At 42.0% G+C, this 20,249-nt stretch overlaps 1 protein-coding gene across 1 annotated transcript in view; it reads left to right on the top strand.

Annotated features, from left to right (window-relative positions):
* LOC149173927 (uncharacterized) overlaps positions 1-20,249 on the top strand; it is a 374,409-nt gene that overhangs the window by 207,656 nt on the left and 146,504 nt on the right. The window contains exons 3-4 of the mRNA XM_089424796.1: positions 15,521-15,754; positions 16,284-16,397. Coding sequence (XP_089280922.1) covers positions 15,521-15,754; positions 16,284-16,397 — 348 coding nt within the window. The remainder of the gene's footprint in view (positions 1-15,520; positions 15,755-16,283; positions 16,398-20,249) is intronic.

Raw genomic sequence — 20,249 nt, 5'->3', positions numbered from 1 at the left:
GATTACTATGGGAAACATAACGAAGTGTACTCTAGTAGGGAGAGGCACCATAGCATTTCAGACGGAAGCAGGAACTAGCATTCGAGCCACAAATGTTCTGTATGTGCCTGGGTTAGGAATGAATCTGAATTCAGTGTGCCAGTTACAGTACAAGGGATACGATGTATACTTCATTGGAAAGAAAGTATACGTCAAACATCCAAGATGGAAGAAGAAGAGACAAATTGGAGCTCGAAGCAACATATTGTATAGGTTGAAGCTCGAGTCTCTAATGGCACTGATAGGAAACAGTCATAATGGTGAAAAGGAACTGAATGAATTATGGCATAGGCGAATGGGACACTCACACCATGGAGCACTGAGGATGCTCAGGGAGACTGTTATAGGAGTTCCAGTCCTTAGTACTGAGCATGATGATTTATGTAGAGGATGCGTACTAAGGAAGTATGCTAAAGCAATTTTTTCCAGAAGCAACAATAGAGCAGAATGTGTATTGGGATTGATACACTCAGATATCTGTGGCCCATTGTCCACAAGAGCTCTTAGTGGTGGCGAATACTTCGTCACCTTTATTGATGATCACTCTAGAAAAACTTGGATCTATTTCTTAAAGACCAAGGATGAGTTCTTTGATCGATTCAGAGAGTTCAATGCTCTCGTTGAAAACATGTCAGGGAAAAAGATAAAGGTATTACGTTCAGAAAATGGTGGAGAATATATAGACAAAGACTTCACAGATTTCTGCGCAAAGGAGAGCATCAAAAGAGAATGGACAACTCCATATAATTTGGAGCAGAATGGAGTAACAGAGTGGAAAAATAGAACTATTGTTGGAGCAACAAAAGCTATGTTGCATGATTAGGACTTGCCTAGATTCTTATGGGCAGAGGCTTGCAACACAGTGGTATATATCCAGAATAGAACACCTCACAGAGCGTTGGGGAAGAGAACACCCGAAGGTGTCTTCACATGGAAGAAGCCAGAAGTAAGTCATCTCAGGAAATTTGGAAGCGTGGCAAACTGTCACATTCCAGATGAAAGCACAGTAAACTGGATCAGACTGCAAAAAAGGGGTACCTCGTAGGATATAGCAAGACCTCAAAGGCATACAGAATCGACATTCCTAGTAGTAGGAAGATTCTAGTGAGACGGGATGCGAAGTTCATGGAGGATAGAGCCTTAAGGAAATCTCGAGAGATGCCAGCAGAAGGTCAGTCAATAGATGTTCCATTAGTCTAGCAGCAGTTGGGGCAGCAAGGAGAACAGATAGGAAGACAAACACTTGGATCGAGTATAGTGACCAGTACTTGCATTTCCTCAGAAGAAGGAAATCTAGATGGACTAGGAGGAGGAGTTGATTGAGCCTCCCACCACCAGTGGTAGAACCAACAAGGAAGTACAACAGAAACTAAGGGACGTAGAGGAGTTTGTTGGAGCTCTTAGAACCGAGAAGAGGTAGTGTAGACAGCCTGAAAGATACCAGGCCTTTGTAGCACAGGTTGAAGAACCCTCTAGCTTTCAGGAAGCCGTTCAACACCATGTTTGGGTGGATGCCATGGTATAAGAGTATAGTTCTATCATGACGAATGATGTCTGGGGAGTATTACCTAGACTAGAGGATAGACCAATTGTAGGATCAGGTGGATCTACAAGATCAAGTATGCTGCAGATGGCAGTATAGAGAAGTACAAGGCTAGGTTTGTGGCAAAAGGGTACGCACAGAAAGAAGGAATAGACTATGAAGAGACATTCGCTCTAGTAGCCCGATATACCTCTATTGATCTAGATTTAAACAGGAATGCAACATATTACATATATAACTATAGATACAAAGATGCAGTAGAAATAACACTTCATTTCATTAATATCAAATACTGAAATATGCTTACAAACAGAATGGAAATAAGACTAGGTCGGGCGATGGTAGCTTATCTCTGAGAAGAGATGTGGCGGCTACATGCCTCTGAACTGTGTTACAATGAGGCTCGAAGGCCTATTTATTGTTGAGAAACAACAGAAAACCCTAAACATCCAAAAACCTAACCCTAGGAGAGGAAGAGCCAAACTATGGGCCCCGTTTGGGTAAATTGGTACATCAACTTCCCGGGGTCGTAACTTTGGCATACGATCTCCGTTCGATGCTCATAATACCTCGCTAAAAAGATCTATCTTAGGACTACAACTTTTGAGTGTTGGTTCAATTTTCCCCAAAAAACGTCGTTTAGGGCCTCAAAACAGCTCCAGAAGTTCAGGACCCGAAAAACTGCCAAAACAGTAAATTGTGCTACAAATAAGGAAACTGAAAAATTGAAAGAAACAAGGGTGGGCGTCCATGTTGAATAGGTGGTTGGCCACCAATATCCACCTGGATCATTCCTCCCCCCTTAGAAAGCAATGGTCCCCATTGCGTTGAGTGCCTCCATGAGATAGGGAAACTTCTGCTGAACTTGGTCCCTGGTGAGCTGTTATGCAATCTCTGATGTGTTCAGTAATGGTGGGAAGCATGGTCGAGAGTGGTCTACATTGAACACTCTGTGCAAGCCAAGGAATGAGGAAATGCTGTGCTCCAAAGCATTGTTTCCCACAACTTTGGTAATGATGTAAGGACCATATCGGAGTGGTCTGAGCTTTCGATGGGCTCTTGTAAGGCGTTCTTTCTGCAGATGCAACTAGACTTTGTCATCCACCTGAAACTTGTGTGGCCCTTGATGCTGATCATGTCGCTGCTTGTACTTGGCATTTTCCACAATGGAGCAATGATATATTGACCTATTCGGTAGAGGTGCTCTGGGAGTCAAATCCAATGTTGCATGAAGCGCCCCCCCCAACGGTTCCAAGCCCAGAAGCACGTCCCGTGCGGAAGCGTCTAGGAAGCTTCGGCGGAAGCGCGCTTTCGAATTTTTTTGCCGCTTCTTGGAAATTTCAGAAGCTTTCCTCCGAAGCGCTTTTCTGAATCTTCGAAGCGCGCTTCGTACAGCGCTTCGGCAGTATGAAGCGTGGTGCTTCGGAGGGCGAAGTGATGCTTCCCGTACAGTTCCGTACGATTCCAGAAAAGCGTTTAGCAAATCATTTTTTTTTTTTCAATTTTTTTTAATTTTAGGTGAGTTTGCTTGTTGGGGGTGGGTCCACCTTGGGTTAGGGTGAGGAATGAAGGCAAAAAAAATATAAACAAATTGTAAATATAGCAGATGCTCCCTCATGGTAATGTTAAATTCTTAAAGTAAAAGTGACATTCTCCTTTATTTTTCATTTTCATCCTTTTACTTAAATTTTTAACATTACCATGAAATGACTCAAGATGTTTGAGAGTGGTTCCAACCTCATTGGACTTCATATGGAGAAAATAGAATTTCATATCCTATTCAAAATTCAACAGACTTAACAGTTTTCAGGAATTCAGGATCAATGGGATTGTGGCATTTCATTAGATTATATCAAGTATAAAGGTATGCGATTAGCATTTAATCAAGAGCACCAAGCCCTATATGTACCCTAGTGTTGGTGGTGTTAATTGTTGAACTCCTTTGTCACGCGGCATGCCCTTAGCAAAAAGTTACCTTTCAATCAAGTCAAAATCATCGATCAAGCATTTTAAGTTTTTTCTACCATATTTTAAGTCTTGAATTAGGTAGTTTGATCAAAATTGGGCAATGTTGACTAATATCCCTAGACAATCTAGGTAGAGGCAAAGGCTAGACAAGAGGAGAAGAATCTAGATTCTAGATGGTTGAAACTTGATGCATCTAAATGGTTGATGCTCAAATAATTAATCATTAATGTACAATGGATGTTATATCTATCTTGATTTATGCAAAAATATGCATGTTTTCATGTCTTCTACAACTAATTTGGTATTTGGGATGTTTGTTTTGAGTATAAATGCAAAAAAATAAATAAATAAATAAGTAAATAAATAAATATATATATATATATATATATATATATATATATATATATATATATATATATATAGCAGACGCTTCGCTTCCTAGATTTTTGGAAAATAACACTTCCGCATCCCTGCTTCCAAAAAACGTCCCCACTTCGTCCCTGCTTCGTGCAACATTGGTAAGATCGAACGAATGCTTGACCTGATAGTGCAATGACACCCATGTGGGAGAGGAGAAGATGTCCCTCTGTTCTTCCACAATCGTATCCACCTGCTTCTGCTGCATGGAGGAACCCTTCCCGCGGGCCATGGCTATGGCTACGATCTTCCCCTTACTTTGAGAGCGAACCAGAAAGAAGATAAATTTCCTAGTCTGGGAGATGATCTTACTACATTTCTTAGCAGAGATCAAAGAGGTGGCTGTAGGTGGGGCTACCTCTGGTATCCTGTATAATGAATTACCCAAACAAATAAAAACAGCATGAGGCCTTAACTCATACACAACATATCGCTTCCACAAGTATGGTTGGCCTAATAGTACATCACAAACATCTAGAGGTGCAACATCACACAATACCTCATTTGTGAAGGGCTTGATGCTGTAGGGAAGGCGACACTGTTGGCAGACTCAGATATCTCGTCCTTGGTGAAGCGACCTGATATTGTACGGCTGCGGGTGTGGTGGAGTCGGTAGGCTCAACCGCTTCACGACCTCTGCTGAAATGAGGTTCTTTTGGTTCCCACTGTCAACAATGAATTGCAGCGGCGAACCCTTCACCCACATCTGTGAGTGGAAAAGATGCTCCCCCTCCTCTAGATCTTCGGGCTCATTCTTCTGGATCTTGGCGGTGGCAACAGTGGCGTTGGGCTCCGTGTCAATGATCTGCTTCCCTTTGTCATTCCTCTTGTCGGGTTTTGACTCAGGGTCGGAACATGCATCTGATTCTGAAGCCTTCAACTCGGCCACCAACGACTGCTTGTTGATTTGGGGTAGCATCGGATGTGCTCTAGCCACGAAACTTGGTGGAGAGGCTAAGGCACATGAGATCTCCAATACCTAGAAAGGGTTTGGGCAGATTCTAAACAGTTTGGGAGATATTAAAATAATTATTATTTTTAATGTAATCCCTAAATCTAAACTTAGGGAAAATAAAATATTAATGTGAATTAATATGAAACTGTGTTAGAATGGTCCAAAAGTCATGGATCAAGCCAGATCTAATCTTAGCCGTTGATTAGGGACTTAATCTCGGCCGTTGATTTGTCAAATAGAAAAGTATAAGAGGAGGCTTGAGGGTCACTTGAAGAACACACTGAGGGAGACCAGTCAGTTCAATTTTCTGGAGCGGGGTTAGCTGAGAAATTGAACCAGTGGTCTGGTGAGTAGTCAGGAGGCAGCAGGTATGGAACAAAGAGATGGGAGATCAGTGCAGAGGCAGAAAAGGCAGACGCAGGGCCAGAGGGAGCCACACAGAGGTAGCAGAGATTGCGCAGAGCCAGCAGGGCCTGTGTCATCCACGCAGAGGCTGCAGGAGTGACGCAGAAGGCTAGAGAGGCTGCACAAAGTCTCAACAGACTGACGCAGAGGGTTTCAGGCCATGCAAAGGTCAGCAGGGCTAACACTGGGTTCAAAAGATGTGCTAAAGAATTTGTCAATCTGTGGGTAAGCCAGTTTGGCACCCTGTTGTACTAGAAAATTGCTGAATAATAAAATCCTCCCTTGCTGCACCGGTTTTCCCACATTGGGTTTTTCCGGGGACATTAGTCCAAAATATCTGTGTCAATGTGTTGATTCTTGTGCATATGTTTATTTCTGTATTACGGTGTGATATCTGCAACAATATTTATTTTAATGTTTATTGAAGTGATTTCATGAATAACTTATGGTGGAATAAGTAGGAAAAGTAAATCAGTTACTGCAGTGATAGAATTTTCACATGGTATCAGAGCAAGTAATCAGAGACAGAAAGGGAAAATCAGTTATGGGTCGAGACCACGATGCAGAGGCATCCACCTCAGGGGACTCACGCAGATTTTTAGAAGATTGCATAAGAGAAAGAGATTTCGATTTCTCTATGTTGGCTTCCAGGCTGGAAGAAGAAGTGGCGTGCATGACTAGTGCTGCATCATCAGAAGTATGGTATATAGACAGTGGAGCCTCGTGGCATATGACAGGAATCAGGGAGTGTTTCTCAGAATATCGAGAAGAGAAGATGAACTTTCAGATCACCATGGGGAACAAGGCAAAGTGTACTCTAGTAGGGAAGGGTACCATAGTTTTTAAGACAAAATCGGGAGAGCGGTTCTGTGCCACAAATGTGCTGCATGTACCAGGATTGGGGATGAACTAACTTTCCGTGTCACAACTACAAGGCAAGGGCTATGACATCTACTTCATCAAGGAAAAGGTATACGTCAATCACCTGAGCTGGAAAAAGAAAGTGCAGATCGGGATCAAAAGTAATCGATTGTATATATTACAACTAGAATCACCAATGGCACTAATAGGCAGTCATGGGCATTGGGGACAAGGACTTGAACGAACTATGACACAAAAGGATGGGTCATTTGCACCATGGAACTCAGAGAATTCTCAGGAGCACTGTAACAGGAATTCTGGATCTGAGTACGGAACGAGATGATGTATGCAGAGGATGCGCTCTAGGAAAGTATGCCAAGGCAACATTTCCTAGGAGCAAACACAGGGCCAAGAGTGTACTAGGATTGATACACTTAGATATCTGCGGACCTATGTCTGTCAAAGCTCTCAGTGGTGCCGAGTATTTCCTTACCTTCATTGATGACCACTCGAGGAAAACTTGGATTTATTTTCTGAAAACCAAGGATGAGGTTTTCTGTCGATTCAAGGAGTTCAAGGCTCTGGTGGAGAATCTGACTAGGAAGAAAATAAAAGTTTTGCGCTCAGATAATGGTGGAGAGTATGTTGATAAGGACTTCACTAATTATTGCGCTAAGGAGGGCATCAGAAGAGAGTGGACAACTCCCTACAATCCGGAGCAGAATGGGGTAGCAGAAAGAAAGAACAGGACTATTGTAGAAGCAACTAGGGCCATGCTGTACAATCAGGATATGCCAAAATTCCTGTGGGCAGAAGCATGCAACACAACTGTCTATGTTCAGAACAAGACTCCTCATTGGGCATTGGGAAAGATTACTCCAGAGAAAGTCTTCACTGGGAAGACACCTGAAGTCAGTCATTTCAGGATATTTGGGAGTTTGGCATATTGCCACATACCCGAAGAAAAGAGGAAGAAGCTGGATCAGACTGCAGAAAAGGGATATCTGGTGGGATATAGCGAGAACGCTAAGGCATACAGAATCTATCTTCCAGGGAGCAGGAAGGTAGTAGTACGACGAGATGTAAAGTTCATGGAGGACAGAGCTTTCAGAAGATCTCACAAAATGCCTTTCGAGGAGCAGTCGAAAGAGGATCCGTTGGTCATGCCTCTTCAACCAACAGAAGTGAAGAATTCTTCCTCAGGTTAGGAAGATTCTCAGGATGAGGAGGAGGAGCGAACAGAAGCACTTGCTGGCAGAGAAAGAACTAGCAGGGAACTTCGTCAGATTCTGCGTGATGTAGAGAACTTCATTGGTGAGCCAAGGAATAGTAAGAGGGAGCGAAAACAACCAGACAGATATCAGGCATTAGTAGCTCAGGATGGAGAGCCTGCCAGCTTCAAGGAGGCAGCTCAGCATCAGGTCTGGCTAGATGCGATGGTAGAGGAGTATAACTCCATAATGGTGAACGATGTTTGGGAGGTGGTGTCAAGACCTCAAGACAGATTTGTGGTAGGTTCAAGATGGATCTACAAGATCAAATATGCTGCAGACGACAGTGTTGAGAAATACAAGGCCAGGTTTGTGGCTAAGGGGTATGCTCAAAAGGAAGGGATTGACTATGAGGAAACCTTCACCCCGGTAGCCAGGTATACATCTATTAGGACCGTGATATCTCTTGCAGCCCAGATGGGATGGGAGATCCATCAGATGGATGTCAAGACGACATTTCTGAACGGGGTAATAGAAGAAGAGGTATACATTGAACAACTAGAGGGCTTTGAAACTCATGAGAAGAAGTCTCATGTATGCAGACTGAAGAAAGCCTTGTATGGGTTGAAGCAGGCATCGAGAGCATGGTATGGTCGAATAGATGGCTACTTGCAGAAGATGGGGTTTGTCAAGAGTGACGCGGATCCGAATCTCTACTATTTGGTCGTAGAGAACGAGCCACTTATCTTAGTATTATATGTGGATGATCTCTTTCTGACAGGATCATCCAGACTCATTGAGGACTGCAAGAAGAATCTAGCCACAGAGTTCGATATGAAGGATCTGGGACGAATGCACTACTTCCTAGGGTTGGAAGTTTGGCAGCAGAAAGGAGAAATCTTCCTTGGGCAAGGGAGGTATTCTACAGAAATCCTAAAAAGATTTGGGATGGGACACTGTAGACCTATGGCTACGCTAATGATCATCAACTGGAAGAAGATTGATGCATTAGAAGACAAGGATGTCGATCCCACCCTATACCGACAGCTCATAGGGTCCCTGATGTATCTGGTCAATACCAGGCCAGATATTTGCTACGCTGTCAACACCCTTAGTTAGTTGATTGTGGAACCAAAGAGGGCACACTGGGCGGCAGCCAAACACGTTCTCAGGTATTTATAGGGAACAATTGATTATGGGCTCTTATACACCAAGGGGAAGGATATCAAGTTGAGTGGATTTACTGATGCAGATTGGGCAAGAAGTTCAGTGGATCGGAAAAGTACCTCTGTGTACTATTTCAACACTGGACCTCCTGGTGTAGTAGGAAACAGAAGTCTGTGGCTCTGAGCTCATCTGAGGCAGAATATATGGTAGTAAGCACAACTTCGTGTGAGGCCATATGGCTTAGAACTCTGCTGGTGAACCTATTCAGAAGAAATATGGAGGTGACCAGGATCATGTGCGATAATCAGAGTTGCATCAAACTCTTTGAGAATCCAGTGTTTCATGATAGGTCGAAGAATATTGATATTCGGTGTCACTTTGTCAGAGATTATGTCCAACGGTGCGATGTACAGTTGAGCGACACTCCTACAGGAGAACATGTGGCAGATATTCTCACCAAGGTCCTTGGAAAGTCAAAATTTGGCTACTTCAGGGAAAAGATGGGGATGGTAAAGAACCCCTTTCAGAAGTAGAAAGGAGTGTGAATGAAGAGGGAGTTGCAGTGCAGATGCAGTGTTGGGAGAAAGGACCAGCAACAACACAGATGCAGAGGGTGTTGTCGTACAAATGGAGCAGTGGCAGAGCCATGGGCAGCAGTACAGGGTACAACAGTGCAAAGGATGTTGGGTAGGAAGGCTTAGCATCAGCACAGGAACCGATGCCGGATGATCAGGGTGATGCTTAGTGAGGAGTATTGCAAGAGCACAGTCCTCGCTAAGAGGGAGTGTTGATTTGGGGTAGCATTGGGTGTGCTCTAGCCACGAAACTTGGTGGAGAGGCTAAGGCACATGAGATCTCCAATACCCAGAAAGCGTTTGGGCAGATTCTAAACAGTTTGAGAGATATTAAAATAATTAATATTTTTAATGTAATCCCTAAGTCTAAACTTTGGGAAAATAAAATATTAATGTGAATTAATATGAAACTGTGTTAGAATGGTCCAAAAGTCATGGATCAAGCCAGATCTAATTTTAGTCGTTGATTAGGGATTTAATCTCGGCCGTTGATTTGTCAAACAAAAAAGTATAAGAGGAGGTTTGAGGGTCAATGAGGGAGACTAGTCAGTTAAATTTCTGGAGTAGGGTTAGCTGAGAAATTGAACCAGTGGCTTGGTGAGTAGTCAAGAGGCAGCGAGTACGGATCAGAGAGACGAGAGATCAGTGCAGAGGCAGAAAAGGGAGACACAGGGCCAGAGGGAGCCACGTAGAGCCATCAGGGCCTGTGTCATCGACGCAGAGGCTGCAGGAGTGACGCAGAAGGCTAGAGAGGCTGCGCAGAGTCTCAACAGACTAACGCAGAAGGCTAGAGAGGCTGTGCAGAGTCTCAACAGACTGACGCAGAGGGTTTTAGGCCACGCAGAGGTCAACAGGGCTGACGCTGGGTTCAAAAGAAGTGCTGAAGAATTCTGTGGGTAAGCCAGTTTGGCACCCTGTTGTACTAGAAAATTGCGAAATAATAAAATCCTCCCTTGCTGCATTGGTTTTCCCACATTTGGTTTTTCCGGGACTTTAGTCCAAAATATCTATGTCAATGTGTTGATTCTTGTGCATATGTTTGTTTCTGTATTACGGTGTGATATCTGCAACAATATTTATTTTAATGTTTATTGAAGTGATTTCATGAATAACTTATGGTGGAATAAGTAGGAAAAGTAAAACAGTTACTGCAGTGATATAATTTTCACATTGCTTGGTTTGACACTCACTTGTGTTGTGAGTGGGGCTCTTATGGAACTCACACCACTTTCCTGTGTCCTTCTTTGACTTCGTGGTGTTGTTCTTTTCTTGCGGCTTCGACGGGTTGTCTTGGGTCACACCGTCTTGGCTTTGTCCTTGGTTCTGCGGTTTGGGGAAGCCTTTCCCTTGCTTCGGATTCGCGGATCCAAAGTCTCGCTTCTTCTGTTTAAACTTCTGCTCGATCTTGACAGCGTATCGGTATGCTGTGCCGAGCAAGGAGATGTCCAAGAACTCCATTTCGTCCTGGATGTACCTGTGTAGGCAGCTGCGGTACTTGAGTACCAAATGTTTCTCAGAATTCTTGATGCCCAACTTCGTGCGTAGGGCATGAAAAACATTGGTAAAGTCCGACACATCTTGGTCCCTTCCCTGCCACATCGAGGTCCACTTTATGTATTTATCCTCATAGCTTCCGATTGGGTAGTACTGCTCCTTGATGGCATCCCGGAATGAATTCCAAGTGGGTGCGGCTGGAAACAGTGAGGTCGTACTTTCATCTTTCTGCAAGTAGTAGGTTCCCACCAGTCCTTGACGTGGGGGTCAGCTTTGAGAAGAACGAAATTAATATTTTCTCGGCCGAAAAAATCATGGACAGAAAAATACCCTTCTAGCAGATTTAACCATTTATCTGCAGTATCTGCATCTATCTGACCCTCAAATATGGGAATGTCAAAGTTAACTTGTACCTTAAAGGGTGTGGCGCTTCCAGAATAGCTGCTGGAAGTAGATGTGTCGCCCCTGGGTAGCCACTGAAGGATTTGGGCAAAGTTGTCCATCATCACGTTCCTTTGTCGCTCGAGGGCCTCTTTGAGCAAGATTTTGATAAGATTTCCTGCCCCCTCGTCTTTCTTTTCATCCACCATGGGAGGCCGTTGGGATTTGCAAGGCTGGTCTTGCAAAAGTTCGACCAGTTCAAGCCCTAACTCCTTATATCCCGACCTCGTTGGGGACATGCAAAGAAAAACAGAGAAAGAGCAGACCGCTCTGATACCACTGATCCAGATTTAAACAAGAACGCAAGAGATTACAAATATAACCATAAATACAAATATGCAGTAGAAATAACACTTCATTTAATTAATATCAAATACTGAAATATGCTTACAAATAGAATGGAAATAAGACTAGCTCGGGTGATGGTAGCTTATCTCTGAGAAGAGATGTGGCAACTACATGCCTCTGAATTGTGTTACAATGAGGCTCGAAGGCCTATTTATTGTTTAGAAACAATGGAAAACCCTAAACATCCAAAAACCTAACTCTCGGAGATGAAGAGCCAAACTATGGGCCTTGTTTGGGTAAATTGCTACATCAACTTCTCGGGGTCGTAACTTTGGCATACGATCTTCGTTTGATGCGCACAATATCTCGTTAGAAAGATCTATTCAAGGACTACAACTTTTGATTGACCAACATGGTCTACATACCATGTTGGTCCCAGTTTTCCTTTAAAACGTCGTTTAGGGCCTGAAAATGGCTGTGGAAGTTTAGGACCTGAAAAACTGCCAAAAATAGTAAATTGTGTTACAAATAAGGAAACTGAAAAACTGAAAGAAACAATGGTGGGGGTCCATGTGGAATAGGCAATTGGCCACCAATATCCACTTGGATCATCTATCCGATTCGTTATATTTCTAGCAGCGCAAATGGGATGGGAGATTCACCAGATGGATGTCAAGGCAACATTTCTGAATGAGGTGATAGAAGAAGAGGTGTATATAGAACAACCTGAAGGCTTCGAAACGCATGAAAAGAGAACTCGTGTGCAAATTAAAGAAAGCCCTGTATGGGCTCAAGCAGGCACCCAGGGTGTGGTATGGTCAGATTGATAGCTACTTGCAGCAGTTGGGATTCGTTAAGAGTGATGCTAATCCCAATCTCTACTATTTAATGGTAGAGAATGAGCCACTTATTCTGGTATTATATGTGGATGACTTGTTTTTAACAGGGTCATCTAGGCTCATACAGGATTGCAAGGAGAATCTTGAAGCAGAATTCGACATGAAGGATATGGGGTTGATGCATTATATTTTAGGGTTGGAAGTTTGGCAGAAGAATGGGGAGATCTTCCTTGGGCAAGGAAGATATGCTACGGAAATCTTGAAGAGATTCATAATGCAGGATTGTCAACCCATGGCTACTCCCATGAGCACCAATTGGAAGAAAATAAATGCATCAAGAGACAACGTGGTGGACCCTACCTTGTACAGACAGCTCATTGGGTCACTCATGTATCTGGTCAATACTAGGCCAGACATTTGCTTCGCTATCAACACCCTTAGTTAGTTCATGGTGGAATCAAAAAGGGTGCATTGGGCAGTAGCTAAGGACATTCTGAGGTATGTGCATGGAACAATCGGATATGGGTTGAAATAATCCCGAGAGGATGACGCCAAATTGAATGGATTCATAGATGCAAATTGGGCAGGTAGTTCGGTAGACCGAAAAGTACCCTGGGTACCGCTTCAGTGTTGGACCAGGAATGATCTCTTGGTGTAGCCGAAAGCAGAAGTCGGTAGCTCTGAGCTCAACAAAAGCTGAATATATGGCAACCAATACAGCGACGTACGAAGCTATATGGCTTAGAAAACTACTTGTGAGTTTGTTTAGAAAAATGATGGAAGCGATTAGGATTTACTGCGATAATCATAGTTGTATCAAACTCTCTGAGAATCTAGTATTTCATGATCGGTCGAAGCACATTGATATCAGATGTCACTTTATCAGAGACTGTGTTCAGCGTGGGGCAATACAACTACAATAAGTCCTCACAGGAGATTAGGGAGCAGATGTACTCACAAAGGCTCTAGGAAGAGCTAAGTTCATTTAGTTCAGAGAGCAAATTTGTATGGTGGAGAATTCATTTCAGTAGCAGAAACAGGTAATTTCTCAGTTACAGTGGCAGGGAATGAGAGAGTTGCAGTACAGATGTAGTGTTGGCAGTGGCAGGGTTAGCAACAGTATAGATGCAACATTTGCACAGTGGTTGGTGGGCAGTGATGTCAGACATCAGCAGCGTAGAGGGAGATGTTACAGGACAGGGTGATGCTTCAGCAGGTTGCATTGCTAGAGCACATTCCTCACTAAGAGGGAGTGTTGATTTATGGTAGCATCGAATGTGCTCTAAGTCTCAAATTTTGTTGGGAGGCTTAGACATATGTATTCCACAATACTCAGAAATTGTTATGGGAAATTCCACCGGAGACAGTTTTATTAAAATAATTAATTTTTTTTAATGGGATCCTAAGTCTAAACTTAGGAAATTAAAATAATTAATGGGTATTAATCTAAACTGTGGTTGTAACTTCTAGAAGAAGACGAAGATCGAGTCTAAATGATCTGAGCCATTGATTAGAATCTAATCTGGGCCATTGGTTCTCAATTGGAAGATTATAAGAAGGACATCGAGGGGCATTTGGAAAATACACCAGAGGCAGATACTCAATTACCCAAGTAAGATCGATTTTCTCACTGGTCGAAGTTCGGCAAGAGAAAATCGAATCAGAGGGAGAGTTGCAGGTGAGAAGGAGAGAGAGAGGGTATCAACATCAGTCTGGAGGTCAGGAGCAGAAGATGCAAAGCAGAGGGAGGACAACGTAGAGGCTGTGACGCAGAGGAGGGACAGCGCATAGGTAGTGTGACGCTGGGACTGCATAGTTCTCACGCAGGTGCTGACGTAGTAAGATGCAGAGGGGGCAGTAGGTCCTCTCCTGGATCAGAAACTCATTGAAAGGTGTCTTTAAAATTTCTCATAGAGAATCCTCTTCTATTCTACTGGTTGTATCTTGTACATGAGATTTTTGCTGAGCCCTCATCTGCTGCACCTGTTTTCCCACATTGGGTTTTTCCGTGGACAATTGTCCAAAAATAACTATGTCATCGTGGTTATACTTGTGCTAGTATGTTTCTTTGCATTCACTTTCCGCAGTATTTTAATTGTGAAGGCTGCAGTAGAATTTATTTCAATATTTGCTGTAGAAACATTGTGAAAAACTTATTTCTGAGTTAATAAGTAGAAGAAATAATATTAATCACTGCAGTTGGATTTCCATTTAGAAATTTTCAGTTTGCTCCCTCTGAGTCCAAAGCGCATGGTTAGCTTCAATAATGCCATTATCAACAATATTCAATATTCTTGGAACATTGGTTATGATTGTGAAAAGTAGTGCTATAAAGTTTCCCACACCACCAGCTAGCAATAGCAGTCAAGAATCCAACTATGTGGGGAAGTTTTCTCTATTTCTTGTGATTTTAGAATAGACAGACAGACACAATACACACCCACACACATACATATACACTCTTATATATGTTATTGGTGTTCCCAATCTACCATTTCCTGCTGAATTGGGTGAACTTGTGAAGTCTCTAGCTGTTCTGGACACCCGTATGAGACCTGCATTATGGATTTTTCTGTATTCCAGAAATTTGTGCAACTTAGGAAAATGGATATCACGAAGGATCCAATGAGGGAAGCACATCCCTGACTTCTTCCTAGCCACATTAAATTTCTGAATATTCTCCACCAGTATTTGGGTGACATCAACATCGTAGATGATGGCTATCTGCTAGTTCTTTCAATTTATCTATTTATCCAAGCTCTGTGGAGTGACTGGTCCTTCTATGGGGTCTTCTTCTGAAAGGGGAACATGTTTATTAGAGCCCCATTTAATTATGCTTTATGGAAGTCACCTCAAAAGTGTACTGCCCTTCTTTGCCTTTTTGTCTTTATTGATACAACTTAGTTGAATTCTCACTGTTCTCTTCCCTTTCTTATCATTTTATGATTATACTTTGCTTAAATATATATCTCTTGAAGATTTATTGAACATTTTCTCATCAGTTGTGCTTACATGCTGATTTCTCAGTCACATTCAATTCTTTTGGTCACTTCATGGCGTAATAAGCTTTCAATTTCAAAAACTTACAGGATTGTACCCTTCTTAAATATTGTATAGTTTGTACTGAGATTTTGGTTTCCGTATTCTGAGTTCTTTTGGAACTTCTACTCATATTTATAATTTGGTTGCTTAAATTAGGCTGGAAAATACTTGAAGGTAGATAATGTGTTTGTAATGAATAGATATGTAGTAAAATTGAGTTTATCGTTTACAGGGAACTGCAGCTATAAGTAACTTGATCAGTTTGTTTTTGACAGGTGTGGTAACATATGTGAAAGAAGAATTATCACCTTTGGATGCCAAATCAGATTACTTTGGTGATTTGGAGAGTGATGTAGATGTAGATTTATGCAGAGAAGGGCGACTTATGGAAACAGACCATGGTAACTTTATTTTAATAAATGTTTATGTGCCAAACGAAGGAGAGATGACAGAAGGGCGTCCTCGGCTAAATTTCAAGCTTCGTTTTCTCAAAGCATTGAAATGCAGATGTGAGCATTATCTTTTCTTTGGTGAATATTTGCTTTTTGACAAAATGCTCCATTTAACTATTAGCATAAACAGAGATGTATATATGCATTTTATATGAAGAAAGTGGAGCACAAATGCAGCCTTTAACCTATTACTGGTCCCCTTGGTATACATTTAGCATAACAGTCCCTAAAGTATCCAAAAAACATCATAAACAAATGGCCTGGGGTCCAAGAATAAACCCAACAGAAATTATCAGGCTGCTGCAGGGAGAGGCCCAGCAGTGGACAGGAGTTGGTCCCCAACTAGTAACATTAGGCTCTGGGTGTGTGATGATTGGCTCCCAGCCATCAGGGGCAGGATCTGGTGGCTTGTCCCCTTTGTTGAATGTTTAGATCAGTCATGCTTAAAAGTAGCAAGTTTTCTTGAACTGGTGTCCGAGGATTCCTCATTGTACATTGTATGATGCAGGCATCATGGTTTGCATTTTTTTCATGCATTTATTTTGTGGGGATTTTGTTTTGCATTACCTTGATGTCATTTTTGCAGGTGATGATATTGTGAACTCGGGAAAGGAAGTGATTGTTTTAGGAGATTTTAACATTGCCCATAAAGATATTGACATATACAATGATTGGCGCATACAGGATATCTATACCCCAGGTATCAACTTGTCTTTCTTATTCTTAGTGTTATTTTCAGAGAGTCATATGTGGTCGGTGGATAGCTCTTAAAATTGGAATATTTTTTTGGAGGAATTTGAAATAATTTCGGGTTTTGCAAGCCTCACATACACGAGAGTAACAGCATAATTTGTGTGCAAGTACGCACAGCACAATGCAGACAAACTTTGAAACCATTCCTGTCTATTCTATCCATGCTCTAAAAGATATCACTGGAATAGAAAAATATACTCTAACAAACTGACATAATGTAGATGCGTGAAATAAAACTATCTAATGACATGAATTAAAAGGGAATAGGGTTAGAGATACTATACAAAACAATGCTCTATGACATTAGATGTTATCAATGAGGCACAATCTCGGGCATCTGTCAATTGACTGGTAGATCAATGGGTTGCTTCTCTGATGCTCTGTGCTGAAATTTGACCCTCTTAGGTCGGTGCGACTGCTCATCACTGTGCCACATATTTCTCCCGATATGAAATCTTCCTCTTTTTCTGCCTGGCGGAGGGGATGGGCGGTGGAAAAAATGACATACTGGCTGGACGAACACCGACTTAAGTGAGGCGGATGCTCCTGTGGCACAACCTGTTCACCATTTTCCATCTTCTTTGGGACTTCCACATGGTACCTTCTTTCAACCTCTTTGTATAGTCTGACCATTCCACCTGGTGCTGCGGGAATAATGGCATAAGATAAATCCATCTGAATGTACCCACCTAAATCAACTGCAAACTTCCTAGAGAGAAGCATTCCCCAAACATCAATGACTGCTATATCCATTGTAATGATTTTGTATGGATAATCGGCTAAGGCAACTTGTAAATCTTTAACCACACCAAGGACTTCAACCTTTCTACAATCCATTGAACAAATGTTATGGTATGGTCTAGAAATCTTTAAGTTTAATTGCTCCATGACCCTCTTGGTCATAACATTTTTAGATGCACCAGAATCTAGTATGCAATCGTGAAGTAATCTATCATTTATGTCCAAAGTAAGAAAGAACAAATTTCTCTAGCAGGAAACCATGCCTCGAGAACAACAATAATATGTATATATATATATATATATATATATATATTTTTTTTTTTTGCATACCATCATGATTACATATGTCATTATGAAGACCGAACCTAGTTACATATTTCAACACTCCTTAACTAGGGAGGTATTCATATTCTATACAAGGTACTTGGACGTTCTCAATTCGAAGAATTCTCATAAGAATATTCAGATTGGTAACCCATCTGTTTAGCATCATATCATCAGCATTGTCACATAACAAGGCCTTGACTAACAACTCTATCTCTCCACAAGATCAGAGCACAATGCTGACGAGACCAATGATTTATAGACACCATCATCATTGTCTCTCAAGGAAAATACCCCACCTGGGTTTTCACAGAGTATGTCTTTCCAGGACTATTCTTATCTTGGATTCCCAATCCTCAAAGAATATTGGTCCTGTATGACTACTCTCATCTTGGATTCCCTACCACATCCTCAAAGATTATCGGATGCCAGATGCTTACCCAATCCTCCATTCTTTCTTCCCAAAGTGAAGATAAGAATGATGTGTCTATCTCTCCCTCTCAAGTGTTGATTTGGGGTAACATCAATGTGCTCTAGCCACAAAATTTGGTGGAGAGGCTAAGGCACATGAGATCTCCGATACCCAGAAAGGGTTTGGGCAGATTCTAAATAGTTTGGGAGATATTAAAATAATTAATATTTTTAATGGAGTCCCTAAGTCTAAACTTATGGAAGTTAAAATATTAATGTGAATTAATATAAAACTGTGTTAGAATGGTCCAAAAGTCATGGATCAAGCCAGATCTAATTTTAGCCGTTGATTAGGGACTTAATCTCGACCGTTGATTTGTCAACGAGAAAAGTAGAAGAGGAGGCTTGAGGGTTACTTGGAGAACACATCAAGAGATCAAGATTTCGACTTTCTAGGGCTGGGTTTGCTGAGAAAGTTGAGAGAGTGATCTGGAGTTGCAGCTGAGGGGCTGTGAATACAAAAGCAGAGAGGCAGAGATAGTGCCGGGAGGATCAACACAGCAGCCGGAAAAGCTGACACAAAGGGCAGAAGACAGAATAGGCGAGCACAGCTGGAACTTCCGGAACAGCCGGGAAAGATGACGTAGAGGGCAGAAGCCGGAACTGTCGGGAACAGCCAGAACTGTCGGAACTACCGGGAAAGATGACGCAGAGGGCAGAAGCCGGGACTGCCAAGAACAACCGAAACTGTCAGGAAAGCTGACGCAGAGGGTAGAAGAGGCTGACACAGTGCCTAGAGGCTGACGCTGGGGTTTTTCGTGGGGCAGATTGGAGCTGAGGAGTTGTTGGAGTGTTTATCCAGGGTTTCAGCCGAAGCATCTGTCTCCGAAGGAGAGGTACTACTGCCGAGATTTTTCTCTGTTGGGTGAGCCGGATTTGGCACCCAGATTGTATTCTGAAACTTTGACATTTTTGGGATCATACCCTACTTTAATCACTAAGTCCTCCAGTGCCTTTATTCTGTTATCTTTGGCTAATGAAGAAATCTTTTCTATCTTGAGCTGAGATTGAACATTGGATAGGGCAGTCCTATGTTTGGAAAGAGACATAATTGTAGTTGTCATGGTGGAAAACAACATCTCACTAGTCTGTCTGTGCATATCCATTTGGTCAATTGGATGGATTTGACTGGCATCAAATGAAAACATAGTCTTTTTATAATCTAATGGAGACTTAGGAAATGGGATTTGGGCTTGCAAGAAAGCCATCTGCATTTTGCCTTTCTCACTGTCGAAAGTAGAAAGAAGTCTATGCTGGGAAGTTGATGTTTGTTTCCAAAATTGGCTGTATACATTAGACTTCAAAGCCTCATTCTTCTGTTTAATCTCGAGGAAGCTTGAGAAGATGTTTTGATCATCTGAGGAACTGGTTCCTGTGGACTGAATGATTTCTAGAGGCTCCCTAGAAGGTGAAGTTGTAGGAGGAGTTGTTGAAACACTAGCTCCTGCTGATGTAGAAACTTCTGAATCTCTGAGATCAATTATTACTGGTTGATTTTCTTCTGTTGATGTTGCCAAGCCAACCTTTGGCTTCTTTTGTTGTAAAATGAATCCTTTCATAATCTCCTTAGTAGATGAAGTCTCCTCTCTCACCCTTTTTTGTTGCTTGCTCTGAGCAACTAGAGTCTGTTCATTGGGGGTGGATACAACCTGTTCATCTGCCTCTTGAAGTGTCCCATCAACCCATTGCTCTTGATTCATGAACTTTTCTATTTCTGGTCTTGGAGTATGATTATAGGGAGTCATTTTTAATTCAACTCTCAAGGCAAAAATAATACCAAAAGGGTCATAAGACCAGGTAAAGCTAGGCTGGAAATTCATTTTCTTTAACAATGTATCTGCCTCAACACCAGTTGATCTGGTATTGCAAATGAATGATCCAATCTTTGACTTGATTTTAAACTGAGATTTCCTTTTGCCTGACACAAAGTGTAGGTCATCCATGTTGATCATCTGCCTAATATATTCCAGAGAAAAGATTCTCATAGGAACATACTTGGGCAACTTATATGGTGCAAGCTCACAACCATATACCCTTATCTCTGTATAGTTATGGTATAAATACCAGTCACCAATTTTAGTCTGCTCACTTAAATGTAAAATCCTCTTTATTTCATCTCCAATCCTTGGCTCTGTCTAATTGTTGAGAAGCTGTGCCACTGGATGTATGAATGTATCTATAAAATCTGAAAATGAAGAGCTTGTGGAAGTGGTCTTGACTATTTCGGTCCAATGAATCATTGATTGATTCACTCCTTGTTCAT

This window comes from Pinus tabuliformis, chromosome 4_2, assembly GCF_031772625.1.
Source record: "Pinus tabuliformis cultivar Carrire ecotype Pingquan chromosome 4_2, CPIR1, whole genome shotgun sequence".
NCBI classification, from domain to species: Eukaryota; Viridiplantae; Streptophyta; class Pinopsida; order Pinales; family Pinaceae; genus Pinus; species Pinus tabuliformis.
Note: the sequence above shows the minus strand (reverse complement) of the source record. Positions and strands in the feature narration are given on the sequence as shown.